We start from the raw sequence: 20,390 nt of genomic DNA, 5'->3' as shown, positions 1-20,390 counted from the left end.
CTCTACCCACTTCGCGCATGGTGCATAGGTGCGGTAGTATCCAACGTAAACCGTCTTCGCTTCTGCTAAATCTCTCCCAATGTATGGTTCTTGGACGCAAACTATGTCCGCTTTTACTGCTATTGCCGTCTGAATGGCGGCAATGTGGTTGTTGTAACCACGATGAGCATTGAACTGAAATATTTTCAGCCCGTTGATTCCTTGTGTGTTTGTACTATACATTAGTTATCACTGGGCTTGGGTCGATTGGCGGTCCGCTTGCTAGTGCGGATTGGTTTGGGGGCACTACTGGGCTCTCTTGAGGCGCGCGTCCTTGGCGTGTCCTGCTCCGAATCCTGTGTCTCCACGTCTGGGGCCTCCGGGGCTGGGAGGTGGGGCTGGGCGGCCGGAGGCTCCTGGGAAGTCAGGTCCTCTACCGCCACGCTAGTCTCCTGTCTCGCGGCTGGTGGGTCTGTTAAGGTTTCTGGCTCTGTGATTCCCTGAGATCTGTGGATTTTCCCGCACTTTTCATTGCGGACTCCCACGTACTTCTCCTGCTGCGCTGTGCGGGTTTCTCGCTTCTCCTGCGCGCTAAGGTTTCTATTTCGGAGAGGGCATTCCGGGTCGTCTGCCGGGTGTGGGCCTCGGCAAATTATGCACTTAGACACGCATTCGTGTGGCACGGTGCAGCAAGTGGGGTGTTCATCGCTTGCGTGTTCGCTAGAGCCGCAGTGTCTGCACAGCTGGGCTCTCGCGCAGAGCTTCTCATTGTGCCAAGCAAAGCACTTGGTGCACTGCTTCTGCGCCTTGGGCCTTTCGAGCAGAAGGCGGGTGAGAATAAGTCTGGATCCCATCCTAATTTGTCTGGGGACCTTGGTACCCTCAGCTGGGATTTTGACCACGAAGGTCGCTTCGTTGCCCTTGTAACTCGGGCTGACGTGTTCGGGGGTGGCTTTGGTGGCCGCCTCGAAACACTCCGCAATCATGTCGGGTGTGACTTCAGCGCTACCAGCACTGCCCAGGCTGATGTATCTATTTACAGGCCCAACTATGTAGGCGTCACACACGGACGCCTTGTCGATAGTAGTGCCGGGACCGAACCATTCCTTAATGGCTTCTGACTGCTCCAGGAGTGCAGTGCGGCCCTCCGCGTTGCGCGGCTTTAGGGCAAAGCCAGTCCTAATGTGATAGGCGCCAAGTAGCGCCCCTTTGATGCTGTCACTCAGTGCGCGCAGCTGGTTCGTTACAATGAAGCTGTCTGCTTCACGTTTGTCGGATCCGCTGACCAAGCGGACGAAGATTCGGTCATCCTGGCGCGCTTCCGGCTTGGAGACGCGTTTCTCAGGGCTGGGGGTTTCGGAGCTTTTGGCGGCAGCTCTCTTTCTCTTCTTCTGTCTCTTGCTAGAGACGGCCTCCCACTCACCCGACTGCTTGGGCTCGTTGGAGGGTTGGCCACCTTGCTGGGCAGCCTTCGTAGTAGCGGGTTGGGCTACTGCGTTGCCGGCAACTCCTGCATACGTTGCCTTCGGTTCGGGCGCCTCTTGGCGCGTCGGGGGGGCCCGCTGGTCGGCCGGCTTCGTCTTCTGAGCCTGGGTAGATCCGGCCTTCGTCTTGTTGGTGTCATTTGTCGTCTCAGTCCGGGTGGCGGTGGCGTCAGCGGGGGGCGACCCGTTGAGAAGGGTGACCATGAGTGTGGCGGTCATGGTCTCGATGGTGTTCAGTGTTGTGTCGATCGCGGACGCGTTCAGTTCGTCCTTGTACTCCGCGCATTTGGCTTCGAATGCCTCTAGCAGCGGGAGTATAAGATCCTCGACGACTTTTCGTCGACTTTCAAGCATACGGCTTTGCTTCTCGAAAGCCTGCCTCTGTTAGCTAGACATCTTCGCGTCGATGTCGCCGTCGTTGTTGTCTTCGTTTGTGTGGTGAGTTCGAGGGTTGCTTAGGGTTACCTCCTTTTCCTGGAGTTGTAGGAGGGAAGTTTTTGGAAAAAAAAAAAAAAACATTTGCCGCGTACCCTGAGAGTAATATAAGCGTTATAGGGAATTGAACCGTCAATTAGCTTCGCAAAAGCCCTTATAGCGCAGTGGTAGCGCGTGTCACTCGTAATGACAAGGTCCTCGGTTCGACTCCGAGTGGGGGCACACATCTAGAAGGCTGTCAGAACAGCCTTGATGTTTTGCGTGCGTTTTTGCTCGATCTGGGTCCGATTTTTTTGCGAGTGTATTCGGCAGTTGGAACAGAATTCTGTATTCCACGCCGAGGTCTGACAGGCCCTGTCATCCCTCCTTGTGGGGTACACGGAGGACACTCATACACCATCGTCAACCTCGTTGGCCCCAACGATATACATTTTCATTCACCAACATTTTCCTCCATTTTCAGAGGGCACCTTCGACATTTCGACCAAGCTAACAGCTACCATTATTGCAAACTACTTTACTTTATTTTCGCCCCCGGCAGGTCCTGTCATCCCTAAGATGATCGCGTCCGTCCACGCGCCCGCGCCCGCCGCGCCCGCGTCCGCGCCTCCGTCATTGACGTATGCGCAGGCCACCTCGCCCGCCAGCGACCCCTCCCCCGTGCCCACCACTGTCCCCTCCTCCGCGTCGTTCTCGCCGAACCTCGCCGGCCAGGCCCCTCAGGGGCTCCCCTCTTCCGTCGCGCGCGTCGCGACAGGCGCAAAACGCGTCAGGAGCGAAGACGCGCCCCTCCCCCAAGAGGCTCACTACGCTCCCATCTCGCTCCCCGTCGGCCCCGTAAAGGCTCTAGCCGACGCCCTCCGCAACCAGAAAGACGCGGAAGCAGCAACCCGTGATAGGATGCTGAACACTTTCTCGGCCATGGCCGACAACTGCCTGGCCGCAATGGCCCCGCAGGCCAGCGCGCACGAGTCGACGCGCAAACTTCTAGACTTCCTGCAACAGGGTCTTCTAGACACCCTCCAGCACGCCATGACAGGCGCGCCCCAGCCTCCCCCCAACCGTGCCCCTCGCGACACGACCCCCTCCCCGGCGCCGCAACGCGAGCGCCCCGCCCGCCCATCGACCCCGTCAGAGGCACCATCAGCCCGCGACCCCCCTGCTGCCGCTCCCGCAGCGCCCACCGAGTCCTTGGATAAGGAATCCTGGAGCACCGTCGCCCGCAAGGGCAAAAAAGCGTCCAAGGCTGCCCAGCCCGCGGCTCCCTCGGCCGGAGCCCCCAAGCCCAGACAGGGCAAAGCCAGCGTGGTCCCTGAAAAGGCCACCCCCGCCGACAACCGCCTCTTCGTGGTTGTGCCCACCGATTCCCCCCTCCGGAAGCTCTCGCCGGCTTACATCGTAACGAAGGCCAACGCGGGCATCCCCCGCGGCGAGGGCGCAGGCACCGCCACCGCCACCAAGACGGGCTTTGCCCTGACAGCCGTCCGTGACGTCGGCAAATTCCTCAGCCACGCTGAGCGCATCCGCGCCAACCTGACTGCGGAGAAGGTCCACAAGAGGGACGCTTGGTCCAAGTACATCGTACACGGACTGCCAACCTCGATCACGGTCGAGGACCCCAAGACCCCTGGCGCCGTGATGCTCCACCGGGTCACCCTAGACGATGTCCGTCAGGATATCGAACAGGCCTTTGGAGTCGTCTCCGCCAGCGCCACGCTGTCGAAGTACGTTGGCAAGGCGGGCGTGCCCACCTTCCGCGCCCACATCGCCTTCCACGAAGGCCTTGTGGCCCCGTCTGCGGTTCCCCGTCGCGTAGCGACACTCGGAGAGCTGCACATGGTCTCCCCTGACAACACCCTGGAGCGTTTCCCGTTCTGCACACGCTGCCGGGCCCGCCACTTTGACCGCAAATGCCCGGCCGACACCGTGACGTCGTCCTCGACCCCGGCAGCCGCCGCCCAGGGAGACAAGGTACCGTCCCCTAAGCCCGCCCAAGCGCCACTCGTGGCCGACAACACCACCACCCAGCCCCAGCCGTCGACACAGGACAAGAGCCCTTCAAGCCCCCAGGCTCCCCCATCCTCCGTCTCCTCGTCGCCCAGCCAGCCCTCCTCCCTGCCCACCTCCAGCGAATCCTCTGAAACACAGGACTCAATGCAGGTAGACGACAACGTCGAGGAAGTTCTGTAAATGTTAGGAAACCCTAACTCTACAGTACTGAACATAATTTCGGCGAATGTACAGAGGTCCTGGACCTGTGCACAGGCGTTGCTACAGAAGGCGCATGAAGACCAGGTGAACGTGGTCTGCCTCCAAGAGGCCCCGTCAGGCGCAGATCCGGGGAACAGAACGTTTCCCAGACACCCCTCCTATCAGGCAATTGTCCCGGAGGGTAACTGGCGCTCGAAACCCCGAGTTGCCACATACGTATCGACAAATAGGCGCGGTCTTCGCTTCCAGAAGGCGTACATGAGGGAGGAGCACCCAGACATGGTCATGGTTGAGGTGGTACACGGAGGACACTCATACACCATCGTCAACCTCTACAACGCGGGGGCAGGTTCTTCCCGCACGGGCGAAGCGCTTCACCTTCTCACAAGGATGCAGCCGGGACCACGCTCGGTGATTACTGGGGATTTCAACCTACACCACAGTGCTTGAAACCCCGTAGCGCCTCGGACGATCTGGATGCAGAGCTCCTGCTGTCATGGATGGAAGAGAGGGCACTGCTGCTCGGTAACGCTGATGGAGAACCCACCCACGAGTCAGGCAGCGTCATTGACCTGGCGATCTTCTCGGCGCCTTTGTTCGCGCTAGGCGCGACCGCCGAGCTCAGAGACGAGTACACCTGCGGGAGCGACCATTTCCCAATGACAATTACTCTGCCACTTGCCGACCAGCCGACGGCTGCAGCCCCTCCTGGGCGACTCGTCATGGACAAGATGGACAGGAAGAAGTTCACTGCAGCCTGCAAAGCGGGGGTGCCCTTGATGGACGCCCTAGTCGCAGGTATACGCAGGAGACCTTTGTCCCGGGCGGAAAAAACTCAACACGTGGATGACTTCGCACGGACTCTTCAGGAAGTCATTCTCGGAGCCCTCGACGCGTCGACACCCAGGTCGCTCGGCAAGGCCAAAAGTTTCCCCTGGTGGGACAAAGATTGCAGGGAGGCAAGCGCAGAACAGCAGTCAGCCAAGCACCGTGTCAACAACGCCGACTCAGAGACTGCGGAACGGGAGGCGAGAAAGGATCGCAGAGAAGCCAAGAAGCGGCTGGGCATGGTCCTCAAGAAAGCTGCGGGAAACTTCTACGACAACAGGGTCGCCAAGGCCACGCAAGCGCGAGACATTTTCCAGATTGTCAAGTGGAGAACTAAACCGCCCGCTCGACCATCGCCAGCGCTAGCGCCGGTAGAGGGTGCAGAAGCCACGGTGCAGGACACCACAGAGAAGATTGCACTTCTCCGCAGCGTGCATATGCCATCCTCTCGCCCGGGTGACTTGCCCCCTCCAGACTTGTCGCAAGCCCCAGTCGGGACCGAGCCGATCACGAAGCACGAGGTCAAAGCTGCTTTGTGGAAGCCTCAGAACACCGCGCCCGGTCTAGACAGCCTCTCCAACAACGCCCTGAAGCTAGCCTGGCCCGCTCTGGGGAAGCAGATCACTTATCTTTTCAAGGTCAGTTTTTCCTGGGGGCTCCACCCTTCCCCCTTCAAGCAAGCGAAGGTGATTGCCCTCGCCAAGCCAAACAAGAAGGACCGGTCGTCGCCGCGCTCCTACCGGCTCATCTCGCTGCTGCCAACTCTGGCCAAGTGCTTGGAAAGGATTGTTGCCCGCCGACTCTCGCTCTGGGCCCTAGAGAAGGGACACATTGGGGACAACTACGCTGGGGCGGTGCCTGGGCGTAGCGCCGAAGACATGTGTCTGAGTCTGGTTGAGTCTCTAGAGTACTACATGGACCGCCAGATGGAATCCTCAGTCTTGACGTTCGATGTCAAGGGAGCTTTTGATGCAGTGCAGCCGCACCGCATGGTACAACGTCTGGTCGATCTGGATTGCCCGGCCGAGACATGCCGATGGGTATCCTCGTTCCTCTCGGACCGCAAGGCCTCGTTGGTGCTCGATGGCGTTGACGATCTCCTTCAGCCCACAGGAGGGAGCCTACCCCAAGGCTCGCCAATTTCCCCCATCTTGTTCATGCTCTTCATGGCACCACTCTTCAGGATGGCCCTCCCGTGCTCCCTCCGCGGCTATGCGGACGACGGCTGCCTGGTCAGCTCAGGCTCGTCTCTGGCAGCCAACTGCTCGGTGCTGTCCCACACCCTCAACATTGTCAACAACTGGTGTGTGAGGAACGGCATGATGCTCGACCTTGCCAAGTCGGAACTCCTCCACGTGACGCGCAAGCGCCACGGCCAAAACCCGGGTCTTCTACTCCCCAATAGCGGCTCACTAGATGCCATAGACCCCAAGGATACCCTACGATGGCTCGGCGTGCGTTGGTCACACAACCTGTCCTTCGTGCCGCACATCCGCGACGTCGCCCAGAGGACGACACCCACCATACGCGGCATCCAGATTCTGTCTGGTTGCTGGAAGGGGGCCCCGGTGAAAGGCGCCCTCACGGCAGTCCGCTCTTGTGTGGTGAACAAGCTCGCCTACGCCGCCGCCGTCTGGTGGAACCACGGAGCCGGGACAACTAGCCAACCCCGTGGGCTGAAGCAGGCCGTGGCACTCCTGGATCGCACAGTCCGCCGAGGTCTTCGTGCGGCACTCCCGCTATATTGCACAACCCCATGCGCTATATACAACCTAGCGTCCGGTTTCCCGCCAATGAGTTTTGTCCTGGACAGCCGCCTTGGTTCGGCCGGACTTAGGGCCACTCTCGCGCAGCCAAACCACCCGCTCGGAATGACAGCCACAAACTGGGGTAGAATAGGGAGGCTCAAGATGCTGCTCCCGCACAGCCTGGCCACAAACTACCCGGCCCCCTTCACGGGCGCGCCTGCATCATCTCGCCCCCATTTACAGGGTGACAAGAAGGCTGCAGCTGCGGCGCACCTAGCCTTGGTACGCTCCTCTTCCCCCTCGGACCTCTGGATATACACAGACGGATCCAAGCTGGGAGAGGGCCGGGTCGGCGCTGGGTGGGCGATCATTCGGGACGGGACAGTCCTGGACACGGGCAACTGCCCGATTCCTTTCCACGCCGAGGTTCATGACGCCGAGGTGATGGCCATTGCCAGAGCCTTGGAAAAAGTAGACTCGTGGGTGAAACCACAGTGCCGCAAGGTCTGGGTCTGCTCCGACAACCTCGCCGCGGTGTACCGCCTCACGACATGGGGCGCGAAGCCCGGCACCTCCGAAGAGCTTCTCCGGAGGGCCCAAACGATCTGCGCCGACTGGATTGGCCAAAGCCCTGACCACCCAGGTCCTAGACCGTGGCCAGATGGTGCCCCCGCTGTGGAAGTGATTTGGGTCCCGGGGCACTCCGACGTCTGGGGCAACGAGCTCGCGGACCGACAAGCCAAGATGGGCGCCGAGAGGGCCTACACGTCCGTAGGAATGTCCCTTTCCTGGGCCCGCAGCCATTTCCGCGCCCGCGTCACCACCGAGTTTCGCACCTGGTGGTCGAATGAAGGTTGTGCCAACAGACCTCACCTGAGCCGACCTCTCGAGGCTCCTAAGAAGGCCTGGAAAAACCTTCTTGACGACACTGAGCGCAAGCTCGCCCGCGCTGTCCTGACAGCACTTTCTGGTCACGGAGACTACGCAGACTACCATCGCCGTTTCAATCACTTGAACGCAGTGCTAACCTGCCCCCTCTGCGACGCTGAGACCACCCCGGAGCACATCTGGACCTGCCCCCGCAACCCTCAACGGATGGCTAAGGGCTTCTTCCAGAAGCTCATAGCCACCAAGAGTGGAGCCATCTGGCTGGCATCTAAAGCGGCCAAGAGTCCTCCGGTGCTTCTAGCACACCGCCGTGCGGTAACGGGAACGGACCCGCAGGAAGGGGACTCCCCAGTTCGCCCTCCGCCCGACCCTCCACCGTCTGGTCCGACCCTGCCCGGGGCAGCTTAACCTCTGGGGCCCAATCCTTTTTCGCGCAACCGCGCTGCCAACCCTCTGGCGTGAATACGCCGCCAACCCCCCCCTTTTTTGTTTTTCTTATTTTGCACAAATATTTTTATCACTACATCGGCGGCGAGGCCAGGACTCTGGGTCTTGTTTAAGGCCACGCGGACGAAGGACAGCCTCTGCGCTGGGCAGGTGGGAGACCTCCTGTCATTATACTTTGGATTGTGGGGTTTCTGTATGCATGGTTTTAGGTTTTGGTTTTTGCTTCTGTTATGTATTTTTCCTGGTACTAGAAATAGTCCCCTGTCGTATGCCGAGAATACCTCGCGAGTAGACAGGTAAATAAAGAATGAATCAATCAATCAATCCATCATCATTGTCAGTGCAATTCTTTTTTTTGTTGTAGATTTAGGTGGCACAGATAACATAGTGCCAGATATGAACCCCTGTCGCGTGCCGAGAATCCTTCGCAAGGGGACAGGTTGATAAAGAATTCCTCTTCAACTCAGTTCAGCAGAGAGGTTAGGCTAATCGAAGTCAAGTCGAGAACAATCTCAACTTCCAGGCTCATGACACCCTTCTTGTTTTTATCGGACTTAGTCACTTCACTTTTATTTTGTCTCAGGTCGGCTAAGCCCAGCCACTAGAGCGTTCCTTGTCATGATATCGGACGGAAATTGAAGGATCTTGGCGACTGTGATATAAAAAGCACGACAAAAGAATGGCCAGGAGCCAAGCTTAAAAGAGCTTCCGGTGGAGAAGGGAAAAAGAAAAAAATGGCATGGTGAAACGTGAGCGAAGATCGCTAGAGGCTTGGCATAAGGGGGCCCAGTCATGTAGCCAACCCTAACCAGGGTTATTATTGGTGTGTAAGTGGGATAGTAGGATAACGAACGGACTACATGCCACACATTTTCTCTTTGTACCATGCTTATTCCAAGTATGTTGGGACAAGTCCGCACTAGATCAGACGACTAGGACAACCAAACATGGCAGACACACATGGGAATCAGGCCTTTGCTCATGGCCGCCCATGCCACAGATTCCCTCGCCTCGCCAGTGCGGACTCTTTCTACTGCCCGCCCACTGTGACCCTGCGGAGCTCCTGTAATCTCTATTCCTCCGCGGGCCCCTCTTCTTCACCCACCAAGCTGCACTGGTAAACCCTGCCCGCCTGGCAGCGCAGACGAAGACGAAACGAACCAGGCTGCCGGAGAATTTCTTGACGAGGGTAGAGTGCAGGGGAGCTGGGTGATCAACAGTGTGCATACAGCCTGTGCACTGTACGGACGACAGGCCTGCCCCTTGCTGCCCACACGAGCGCTGCTGTTTGAGGAAGCCTGTGAGGGCGAGGGAGAGCGTTATACTATCCTGCGAGCCCGCTGGTTTGGAGTCCATCTTCTTCTTTTCTTTTTCTCCTTTTCTGGTTCAGCTTGCCTGTCGCTCTTTTCTGGCCGCTTCCGCTCACCAACACTGTCGCCATCTCCCGTTGGCTCCCGGCGGGCTCCCTTTCTTGTTGCTTCCCTTCTTGTAGTAGCCGGGCTACATTTCCGTTCTTTATCACGACCGATAGCGTGCAGTTGCTCGCATCGCCACATTCATTTATTTCGAGTCCCAGGACTCCTAGTCTTTCGTTTCTTTACCGCATCTTCTTCTCCGCCCCCAACTCTCTACACAGCGACACTTCCACTCCAACAGCTATGAGAGTCAGTTCTATTCTCCCCGACGCCGGCCGCCTCGAGCAGCGCTGGCCGCAGCCCGAGCCTGCCCCCCAGACCTTCACCACATACGTTACCGTTACCGCCACCGTCCGTGGACCCGTTGTAACCGCCACTGCCGCACCCACCGGCACTCCGTACACCACTCCCCCTGCTACCACCGATGACGACCAGCTTAGCGACTGGGACTCGGAGTATGACGACGACGAACTCGAGTGGGACGACGCCCTTGACTCTTACTCCGCCGAGGATCTGGCCTGTGAGTCCGGAGATGAAGCCGACGGTACTGGCTTGGGAGGGTACTTGCCTGGTGTCACTGGCCCCGGCACTGGAACCGGAGCTAGCACCGCAATTGGAACCGGCACTGCTGCCCCTTCTTCTGCGGCGCCCTCTACCCCCACCATCGTAGCGCCCGCACCTGCTCCGCCTGCTGCTGCTCCGTCTTCATCGACACCTGCTCCTGCTCCTGCCCCGGCTCCTAGTTCTTCAGTGGCTTCCGTCCCTGCCCCCGCCCCCACTCCGCCTGTTGCTGCGCCTTCATCGACCTCGAGCACCATGCCTGCGCCTGCCCCTCCCGCTTCGACTACCTCAACCTCAACTTCGACATCGACTACGACCTCGACGACGTCTACCAAGACTTCCACCACCACCACCTCTCGCAGCACCACCTTCTCCACCTCTATTCGCAAGACTAAAACTTCTACTCGCAAAACTACTTCCACTTCTGCTTCGTCTTCGTCTTCGACTCCCATAAGTGACTCTATCATCACCTATGCCACCCCCGCTGCCGTTGACAACGAGCCCGCCCCGGCTTACAGTGCTACATCTGTCCTTCTTGGTGGCCTGTACGCCTCCGACCCCATTTCTACTCTGTCACCAGCTACGCCTTCGGCTACTTCTACTTCGACTCCCGAGCTTTCCACCAACTCGTCTCGTGCCACCGCTGCTGGCATTGCTGTCGGTGCTACTGGTAAGTCCATTTTAACCTCTGGCGTATCAGACAATTCACTAACCTATTTTCCCCACAGCCGGTGTTGTCTTCGCTGCTTCTGCCATCTTCATCCTTGCCCGCATGCGCATTCGTCGCAAGGCTGAGGCCGCTGGCGACCGGTCCGAAGCTGGCTCCAGCACTGGCAACAGATCGCCTCTGCCGCCGCCCTCGCCGCCCTTTGAGCCTAACCACCGCCGCGCCATGACCAACTCGGAACTGATCGAAGATGTCATGGCTGCCGTTTACGGCAAGGAGACCCCCCAGGCCTCACCTGCCACGCCTTCCGAGCCGGTGTTGTTGCCTCCTGGCATGGTGGCCCACAATGGCCGTTCCAGCATTTTCCCGTACTACGATTCCGCCGCCGTCATCACTCCTGCACCGGCCGGTGCTGCTTATGGCTACCAGGACGGCCAGGATTACTCTTCTTCGCCCACTGCCATGATGTCAGGCGGCCACTCACCACTTCGCAAGCTGGCTGACCCGTACCCTCACGATATCGAGGCCGGTGCTGCTGGCGACCGCACTACTGTCATGATCTGGATGGGCGGCGTTGACTCACTGCCGCCGCCTAGCCTGGCTGACCACGACCGCTCAATGACCCCGTTGCCCCTGACCCCTAACGCTGGTGCGCCCCACAATGTCGAGACACATGCCCACCCGGGCTACCCTGACGACTCGGAACCGTCTGCGCTTGATAATGCCGTCCGCATCCCGTCTGTCTATGCATCAGGACTGAAGGCTTCGAGCCCGTCCCACCGCAAGAGCTCGTTCTATCCCGATGACCCCATCCCGCCATTTGTGCCCATCCCGGAGTTTTCACGGCCCGAGAGCCCCTGGGACTGGAACAACCACGACGCCCAGGCCCGTCATGAGGCTGATGCTAGACGCCATCTGTAATCTCTAATTGAGCACTCCAATGGAGAGCGTTAATTGTAGTGCGGCGGCGGCTGCGTGCTCTTAATTGTGGCTTTTGTTGTATTTCTCTTCTTTGTCTATTTCTTCACCCAAGATTTTATTTTCTATGTGAGGCTTTTTTTTAGATCCCCTTTTTTTTGCCTTAAGGACTTTTTTTCTATCAATTTCATTTGTGTGTAATATTAAATACTCAAACCTAGCCTCTACAATAACTAGGCTTTTATTCTCAGTGAACGATAAAATGACTTGCTGTTAATCTTTATGAAAATAGTACCGGGCCGGCACATGTTGATGGAGATGGAAGAGTGGAAGAGTGGAAGTTATTTTGAGTTCGGAAAAGGCGGTCGATAGACGATATTCTGTGACCTTAACAGTTGCTACCTCAGAGACGGAAATTGAGGCCTCTATATGCATGAAAAGAACCACGAAACACTTTTGTTCAGGGCCAAGAAAATTCACTCATGCGTCAAATATTGTGTGGTGGCAAGCGTCCGAGGACAAGATTGTGGCAAGCTATGAGCGGTAACCAACTTAGATTTGGTTATGGTTTAGGACGACAGAATCTCCCAGGGTATCATGTAGAGAAGCAAATATGGTAGGCTCCCATGTTTTATCAGTCTTTGAGTGCAGCCCTTGATTTGTATACTTCTGAACTTCTTTGCACATGACCTTGGAAGTATGTGTCCATGTTTTGCTTTTTTCAACTTTCGGGTCGTCCCTCTGTGTATTCCATCTGTTCTTTCCCTGTATAGTTATTACATGTACCGAGCTCTCCCGCTCCTACATACTCTTCCGCTGTCTTATACCGCCTAACCTGTCTCGCCCTGTCTCATTCTCTTTGTCATTGTGCGCTAGTACTCTGCCACATGTCGTGGGCCCTCTTCATCCGAGGCCGTCTCACTCGCACGAAATTTTGACAAATACCAAGTAGTGCCCGCGGGTCTAATGACTGAGACCAGGCAATAAAGCTGCCGGATAAAAGACATCTACCACCTGCATGATATCCTACTGATCTATCTAACACTTGAAGTCTGATGATGGTAACGTCTTGAATATATCCTTTCTACGTTGTGGTCACTACGGATTGTAGAAACAAAAGCACAACTAGCTATTTTTCAGCAGACACGGTATACACAGGATACCAGATCTATGTGTTTTTTTTTCTCTTGGCCGAGAACTTATAGATTACATGCGGCGTTGCGCATGTAGCTCGTCCGGTCATGGGGGCCATTAACACGAGCTTGCTGTTTCCCCAGGAACATTTCCACACAGAGTAAGAAGCCCGGACCTCGGCCCCTTCTTGCATGTTTTAGACTGCAAAAGGCCATGGCTACGGACCCAATCTTGAACTGTCTTCGATCCTCGACAAACCTGAATTCTAGATCCATCCCGACCATAGCATCATTGCTGAATGGGGCGAGAAATCATGTTTTGTATTTTTTCCCAGAAGAATCAGCAATGAACGCTTTCAGCCCAATCATGTGGTAATAATTGAAGAGAAATTAAAACAATACACTCAAAGATGTAGCCGAATGTCTTTGAACGGTTTCAAAGAGTCTGTGTAACTTGAAGTTGTAAGTGGATGTATACAGACACGGTAGTTACCCAAAAGTCAGCCGCACTTCCTATCAAAGCAACACGCTAAACACGGTAGCTGCAATTTGGAGAAACCTAAGTCGGACATCATGCTTGACCTCGAGATCTTTAGCAATGAAAGCCTGCGAGTAAAAGCATGTGCAACTTGGCATATTTTGCTTGTCCCCTTTTGCTTTCTAATGTTTGTAATCTTGCTTGTTTAGCTGAGAATAGACCTATTATAGAATCAATAGCCAGTTGCGCGCATTAGCACAAGGTAATGACTCTGTCTTTTTTGGTTTCGTGCGTCCTGTTTCCCCTGTTCTCGGGGTTGGGTTTCACGTCTTGTTCTTGCCCTCCCCCCTTATGTCGTAGTCCGCCATATCCCGAACATGAGCCCTCAAACATTACGAACGGATGGTTTGCCATGACCCGGTTGAGGACCATGCAATACAAGAGGTTCTACCCCGAATATTTCGGTTCAACGGCACAGGGTTGAAGACGATATATGCGAGTATCGTCAGATTTAGAGGGCTATGTGCGTGGAAGAGGCCCCATTCCATGGAGTAGGTAAAAAGAGATCAATCATATAATGAACAATAGGGGCCCAAGCGCACCGTGCTCTGGCTTCCTAGTACTCCTTAAGCCCTCAGTGAACTCGGAGCCAAGGAATACAATGGCACGCATTGTTCCGGATTTTTTCATGAAGATGGCATCATAGAGGAAAAGAACGTGTCAGTAGTACCCGGACCCCCCAGTAGCTAATGCTTAACCCACCATTCTCAGACACTTGTCTTCTGTCTCTTTTTCCACTATCGTGCTCAACTAGATTCTAATTGTCTAGAAATAGCTTGACCAGCCCCAATCTTTGTTATCTTTCTGCTTTTTTCTTCATTCTCATCCTCGTCCGTCTTTCTCATCATTTTCCTCATCATCATCATCTATCCAGTGTCTTATTCATCATTGCCACCCTATTCTTTACGCAAAATGACGTCTGCACTTGCACTTCGCTCATCTTTCTTGGCCCTGCGTAGCCCTAGTTGGTCGCTATGCACACGCCGCATGTCCAGTGCTGCTGCTGCTGCCGCTGCCCCACAGTGGGAGCCCGAAGCACCTCCCCGACACCCTCAGATGCCTCCTAACTATGATGCTGTGACTGGTAATCTGGAAACCTTTGATCTTCCGGCCACTGTGACTGGTAGCCAGGCTGACCGGGTCCTTGGCCAGCGCCTCATTGCCGCCTTCCGCCGCGACGGTATTCTGCAAATCCGTATCCCAGACATGCAGCAGAAGATTGTCGACGATGCCTTTGCTGCTAGCCAGAAGTTTTTCCGCCAGCCCCACAAGGAAAAGGCCGCCCTGGTAGACCGCTACAGCTACGGTGGCTACATTGCTTCGGGCGAGGAAATCACTGATGGAATTGCCGACTACTCAGAGATCTACACTGTCACCAAGGACGTAGAGCCGACTAGTCCTCGTTTTAAGCTACCGTGCCACGGCCAGCAGCCCTGGCCTAACGAATCCTTTAAGAACGTTGTAAACCGCTACATGAAGCAGTTAGGCAACAGTGGCGATATCATGCTTGGTTTGGCAGAGCTTGGGCTCAACATTCCACGCGGCTCTTTGACTAAGTTGGCCGAGGATGGCTGGCACCATTTGCGGGTCCTACGGTAAGGAGTCTCAGACCCTAATCAGCCCTAAGGCAGGAACAGGAACGGCTAACACCTCAAATTGGCAGCTTCCCGCAAAACAACAAAACCAACGGCAAAGGAAAGAGTGGTCGTGGAATTGGCTCTCACACCGACTATGGAATGCTGGTAATTGCCAGCCAGAACAATGTGGGCGGTAAGTTTTATGATCCTACACAATGGCAGACCCTTCATTATTGATGATGACGTCACTTCTCGGCTCCCTTATACTAAACAACTAAATGCAGGCCTCTTCATCCGCCCCCCTCGTGAGGATGAAAAGACCCAAAACTGGGCCAAATCAGCTGCAGGCCTCAAGGAGAATGAAGCCGGCTGGGTCTTTGTGCCTCCGGTCAGCAACGTCTTTACTGTTTTCCCTGGTGACATGCTGCAATACATGACGAACCACTACTTGCCGTCAACTCCGCACAAGGTGGGACTGAACACAACAGAGCGCTTTGCCTTTGCCTACTTCCACGAACCCCATTTTGACACTGTGGTGAAGCCGCTGCCTGGTTTCGATGCCGGCCAGGCGCCCACCGAGGGAATTCACTATGGCACGCACTTCACCAACATGTTCAAGCGCAACTATCCCGACCGCGCGACTACGCAGCAGCTCGCTGCGGATGGACGGGAGGCAATGCTACAGCAGCCCGAGTACCGACGCGAGTAGGAATATGGAGGAGCTGAAGTCGGGAGGAAGACAACAGGATCGACTGTCTTCTGGCAATGATTGTCTTTGTTTGCAAGGTGATTTTTTTCATTGTATAAGTGGCTTCTCTCTTTTCTCTTTTCCTTTGTGTTGTCTCTTCAGCCACTGCGTCTTTTCATTCGCCGATTTCTTTGACCACCACAATCTTGTGATGTCTTACAAGGTTGCTTGCGGCCTGTGCAAGACGCCCGGACTCTAGTCTAAGTTTCTCTCTCTTTTTCACTTGTTGATGTTATCTTATTGCCCATTTTCCCCAAGCTCTTTTGTTAGTTATGTTTCTCTGTTTCTATAGTTGATTTTATATGCTCTTATCAGTTCCCCGCATTCTCTTTCTCTTGTTCTCCAGTCCTCAAAGCTTCGACCAAGTAGGGTCGTTGGTCGATGTAGTAACCCTTGTGACACAGACCCTAATGATCCACCATTAACGTTGCAATCTGCCATGTTCCAAGGATCCGAATCCTACACGCACGACGTTGGCAGTAGGTAGTAAATCTGTAGCCATTCTCGGCACGTTCTTGCCGCCTCTCTTAGTCCTCCATGTGGCATGTCTATAGCGTTGCCGAAAGTCTGTATCCAAGATTGCCGCTTGATTTTGGTCTCTTTTTTTCTTCTCGGCCTTTTTTTTGTGTATTTGGTCCGCCAAGATTGACAGCCAACTTGACAGGGAAGCACAGGTGTATATGCAGATAAAGAAAGAACTAGAGGGTAGGCACACGGCTTGTGGTCTGTTGGAAATATAAAAGGAGTAGTTGCCGAGTGCAATTAGGTTATCTTGGTAATTACTACTTTCTTCACCGAAAAGCTTAGAACAAAGCTCAGTATCTAGCAGCTTCGTGACAAAACCAAGTTTTGATATAGTTATCTAACTAACTAACTAGTTATAACTGCTGATTTTGTTGCTTTTTTTATTTTTCTTCTCCATGGGTCATCAACCCACCCCCACTCCCGCCGAGACACACGTCTCCGGCCAATCCAATGTTCCACTGTCTCGTCCGGCCCATTGCCTTGCGGCCACTGATGTAGCCGCCGAGTTGGAATGTAACACCCTGACCGGCCTGGACCCGGCCACCGCCGCACGCCGCTTGGACGAGATCGGACCCAACGACCTTGGAGATGCTCCAGGCGTGCAGCCGCTACGGATCATCGTGGCGCAGATTGCAAACGCCATGACGCTCGTGCTGATCTTGGCCATGGCCGTTTCGTTTGGAATCCGCTCGTGGATTGAAGGCGGCGTTGTCGCCGGTGTCATCGGTCTCAATGTCGTCGTGGGCTTTTTCCAGGAATACTCAGCTGAAAAGACTATGGACTCGCTGCGCTCGCTGAGCTCTCCTACCGGCACTATCATTCGCAACGGCGAAAACAAAGTTGTTCCATCGAGCGAGATTGTCCCTGGCGATCTGGTCGTTGTCAAAATGGGCGATACTATCCCGGCTGACATGAGGTACGACAAACACCTGTCACTCAAGTGCATGCAACCCTCACATGTAACCCCGTGCTAATTTGTTTTTTTACCCATTCACAGACTGATTGAGGCTGTCAACCTCGAAACCGACGAAGCCCTGCTCACTGGTGAATCTCTCCCCGTGCGAAAGAATGCCGCATTGAAGTTCAACGACTCAACTGGCCCCGGAGACCGTCTCAATGTAGCTTACAGCAGCTCTACTGTAACCAAGGGCCGTGCCACCGGCATCGTCTTCGCTACTGGCGTGTACACTGAGGTCGGCGCTATTGCCGCTGCCCTACGCAAGCAAGACTCGCACAGACGCCGGCCCAAGCTGAACAGCCGTGGCAAAGTTACTCCCTACCGTCATTTGGAGGCCTACACGCTGACCACTACTGACGCTATCGGTCGTTTCCTTGGTGTCAACGTGGGCACGCCCCTTCAACGTAAACTGTCAAAGTTGGCTGTTTTGCTCTTTGGCATCGCCGTTGTCTGCGCCCTGATTGTCTTGGGTGCCAATGAATTCGATGCTTCGCAGGAGGTCATCATCTATGCCGTTGCCACTGGCCTGTCTATGATCCCCGCATCGCTGGTTGTCGTTCTGACTATCACTATGGCTGCCGGAACAAAGCGCATGGTGCAGCGCAACGTAATTGTACGCAATCTGCGCTCTCTAGAAGCTCTGGGTGCTGTTACCGACATCTGCTCTGACAAAACCGGCACACTTACCCAGGGCAAGATGGTTGCCCGTGGTGCCTGGATTCCTTCTCTTGGAACTTACACCGTTGACCCATCCAGCTCTCCGTTTGATCCATCCGAAGGTGCGCTGCGTCTTACTTCTAAGCAGCCCAGCCAGGCCAACCTGAAATCCGGTGGCCCGATTGGCTCCGTCTACTCGAGTAGTGATCTTCTGCAATCTGGAAAAGATGCTCTTACTAAGTTCCTCACCATTGCCTCGCTTGCTAACCTGGCCACCATTATCAAGAAGGACGGTACCTGGCACGCCCAGGGTGACCCGACTGAGATCGCTATTCAAGTGTTTGCTTCCCGCTTTGACTACAACCGCCTCCGCTTCCTCCGTGGCGACAACCCGGAATGGAGCGAGGTTGCTGAACTACCATTCGACTCTGACGTGAAGCGCATGTCTGTCATCGTGCGCAACAATGCCAATGGTGAATTGCTTGCTCTGACCAAGGGCGCTGTCGAGCGGGTCATCGAGGCCTGCACGGGCTATGTGGCTTCTGACAACGGTGAAGTCGTGCCCCTCACCAATGAATTCAAGGCCGAAACCTTGCGCAACATGGAAGCCTTTGCTGGAATGGGTCTCCGTGTGCTTGCTCTCGCCTCAAAGCCATACCCTTTTACCGTTGACGAAGATACTGATATTGCCCGCCACACCGTTGAAAGCGATTTGATTTTCCGCGGCCTCATTGGCCTCTATGACCCGCCCCGCGCTGAGTCTGCCCCAGCCGTGCGCCAGTGCCATGAAGCTGGAATTTCCGTCCACATGCTCACTGGAGACCACCCTGAGACTGCCAAGGCCATTGCAATGGAAGTTGGAATTCTACCGAGCCGGATGGAGCGCATAGCAGCAGATATCGCCAAAATCATGGTGATGACTGCAACCCAGTTTGACTCTCTAACCGATGAGGATGTGGATCAGCTCCCAGTGCTGCCCCTAGTTATTGCCCGGTGCGCGCCCGCAACCAAGGTGCGCATGATTGAAGCTCTACACCGACGGAACAAGTTTGTAGCTATGGTAAGTGTTCCATTCTATCTTTGACTAATCCTGTTTCACATGCGGGCCACTAACAACCCCTAGACCGGTGATGGTGTCAATGACTCACCTTCTCTTCGCCGTGCTGATGTTGGAATCGCAATGGGCCAATCCGGCTCTGACGTCGCCAAAGATGCTTCTGACATTGTCCTTGCCGATGACAACTTCGCCTCTATTGTTGCTGCCATCGAAGAAGGACGCCGCATTTTTGACAACATCCAGAAATTCGTGCTCCATGTCCTCGCTGAAAACATTGCCCAGGCTGGTACCTTGCTTGTTGGCCTTGCATTCAAGGATGGTCGCGGTCTGTCCGTGTTCCCGCTGGCACCTGTTGAAATTGTCTGGATCATCATGGCCACTTCTGGTATGCCGGACATGGGTCTTGGATTTGAGCACGCCGTACCAGATATTATGTGCCGGCCGCCACAGGCGCTGAGCACGGGCATCTTCACCTCCGAGTTCTTGGTTGATATGCTAGTGTATGGTCTCTGGATCACGGGCCTGTGCCTCGGCAGCTTCAGCCTGGTGGTGTTTGGCTTTGGTGATGGCGAACTAGGTTCACAGTGCAATGACAGCTACAACGATTCTTGCGACGTGGTATTCCGTGCGCGTGCCACTACATTTGCCTGTCTAACTTGGTTTGCACTTTTCCTAGCGTGGGAAATGGTCGATATGCGGCGCTCATTCTTCGCCATGCCGTCGTTTTCGCTTGATGGATTGCGGCAATGGGCGCGTGGTCTGTGGCGCAACAAGTTCCTGTTTTGGGCCATCTTTGTCGGCTTTGTAACTCTATTCCCGCTGCTCTACATCCCTATCATCAACAAAAAGGTCTTCAAGCACAAAGGCATCAGCTGGGAGTGGGCAATCGTATTTATTGCCACCGGTCTGTTCTTTGTTGGTGTAGAGAGCTGGAAATTGGCCAAACGCGTATACTTTAGACGCCAGGCCAAGAAGAGTCAGGGAGCCGTCTGGAAAAACCTCGATATCGAACAACGCGTCTTTGGCGACTTCTTTGACCAGCACATGGGACAGCAGACGGGAGGCAAGGATTCCACTCTCACAGAGATCAAGGAAAAGAACCAAGTTTCCTCCATCAGACCGCAGGAAACCGAGCCCGCGACTATCCCTGGCAAGGCCGAACAACAAGAGATGATCGCTGACACCGGAAGACAATGACTATGCAGGGGAGGAAAGCCCCGGAATTACATTATCAAGGAGGAGGTGCTTGTGAGAGGTGAGTCTCCGGCTGCAAGAGAGATCGAGGTGGAAGAGCTCCAGAGTAATAGCAAGATGAAGGCTGCGACTGTGGGAGGGCTTGTGGGAGGTGATTTGTGTGGTGCCAAAGTGGACGCAGGTTTGGTGCGTGGTGAAGATGGAGAGGGGAGCCTGTTTGGAATTGAGCCCAAGACGCCAGGCTGGTATGTAGATGACTTCCAGAAGATTGGCCGTACGAAGATCTCCAGTCAATTCAATATATTGGTAGAGTCACATGATGATATTGCACAAGAACCAACGAGTGAAGACTCGATACCAGGTTGCACAAGAGTTCATGATGATGTCACGTGGTGTCACAGCGTTACATTCAGATTTGATTC

The 20,390-nt window shown here is 55.1% G+C and overlaps 6 protein-coding genes across 6 annotated transcripts; 5 read left to right on the top strand and 1 right to left on the bottom strand.

Annotated features, from left to right (window-relative positions):
- Nucleotides 1–221: 221 nt before the first annotated feature.
- On the bottom strand, nucleotides 222–1,817 carry BROUX77_005704 (uncharacterized protein; the record flags this gene model as incomplete). Its single annotated transcript, XM_073750607.1, has 1 exon — nucleotides 222–1,817. One exon carries the CDS (start codon nucleotides 1,815–1,817, stop codon nucleotides 222–224), a length of 1,596 nt encoding a protein of 531 aa, XP_073604590.1.
- Nucleotides 1,818–2,456: 639 nt separating this feature from the next.
- Nucleotides 2,457–4,088, top strand: BROUX77_005703 (uncharacterized protein; the record flags this gene model as incomplete). The annotated part of the gene is made up of 1 exon (XM_073750606.1): nucleotides 2,457–4,088. One exon carries the CDS (start codon nucleotides 2,457–2,459, stop codon nucleotides 4,086–4,088), a length of 1,632 nt encoding a protein of 543 aa, XP_073604589.1.
- A 521-nt stretch (nucleotides 4,089–4,609) lies between these two features.
- BROUX77_005702 (uncharacterized protein) lies at nucleotides 4,610–7,981 on the top strand (the record flags this gene model as incomplete). The annotated part of the gene is made up of 1 exon (XM_073750605.1): nucleotides 4,610–7,981. The coding sequence occupies one exon, from the start codon at nucleotides 4,610–4,612 to the stop codon at nucleotides 7,979–7,981; it is 3,372 nt and encodes a 1,123-aa protein (XP_073604588.1).
- A 1,697-nt stretch (nucleotides 7,982–9,678) lies between these two features.
- BROUX77_005701 (uncharacterized protein) lies at nucleotides 9,679–11,584 on the top strand (the record flags this gene model as incomplete). The annotated part of the gene is made up of 2 exons (XM_073750604.1): nucleotides 9,679–10,666; nucleotides 10,725–11,584. The coding sequence occupies 2 exons, from the start codon at nucleotides 9,679–9,681 to the stop codon at nucleotides 11,582–11,584; spliced, it is 1,848 nt and encodes a 615-aa protein (XP_073604587.1).
- A 2,580-nt stretch (nucleotides 11,585–14,164) lies between these two features.
- Nucleotides 14,165–15,538, top strand: BROUX77_005700 (uncharacterized protein; the record flags this gene model as incomplete). The annotated part of the gene is made up of 3 exons (XM_073750603.1): nucleotides 14,165–14,847; nucleotides 14,916–15,022; nucleotides 15,114–15,538. The coding sequence occupies 3 exons, from the start codon at nucleotides 14,165–14,167 to the stop codon at nucleotides 15,536–15,538; spliced, it is 1,215 nt and encodes a 404-aa protein (XP_073604586.1).
- Nucleotides 15,539–16,497: 959 nt separating this feature from the next.
- Nucleotides 16,498–19,971, top strand: BROUX77_005699 (uncharacterized protein; the record flags this gene model as incomplete). The annotated part of the gene is made up of 3 exons (XM_073750602.1): nucleotides 16,498–17,018; nucleotides 17,100–18,777; nucleotides 18,841–19,971. The coding sequence occupies 3 exons, from the start codon at nucleotides 16,498–16,500 to the stop codon at nucleotides 19,969–19,971; spliced, it is 3,330 nt and encodes a 1,109-aa protein (XP_073604585.1).
- Nucleotides 19,972–20,390: the final 419 nt, after the last annotated feature.

This window comes from Berkeleyomyces rouxiae (assembly GCF_048999995.1).
Source record: "Berkeleyomyces rouxiae strain 22BRR77 chromosome Unknown BrBRR77_ptg000005l, whole genome shotgun sequence".
NCBI classification, from domain to species: Eukaryota; Fungi; Ascomycota; class Sordariomycetes; order Microascales; family Ceratocystidaceae; genus Berkeleyomyces; species Berkeleyomyces rouxiae.
Note: the sequence above shows the minus strand (reverse complement) of the source record. Positions and strands in the feature narration are given on the sequence as shown.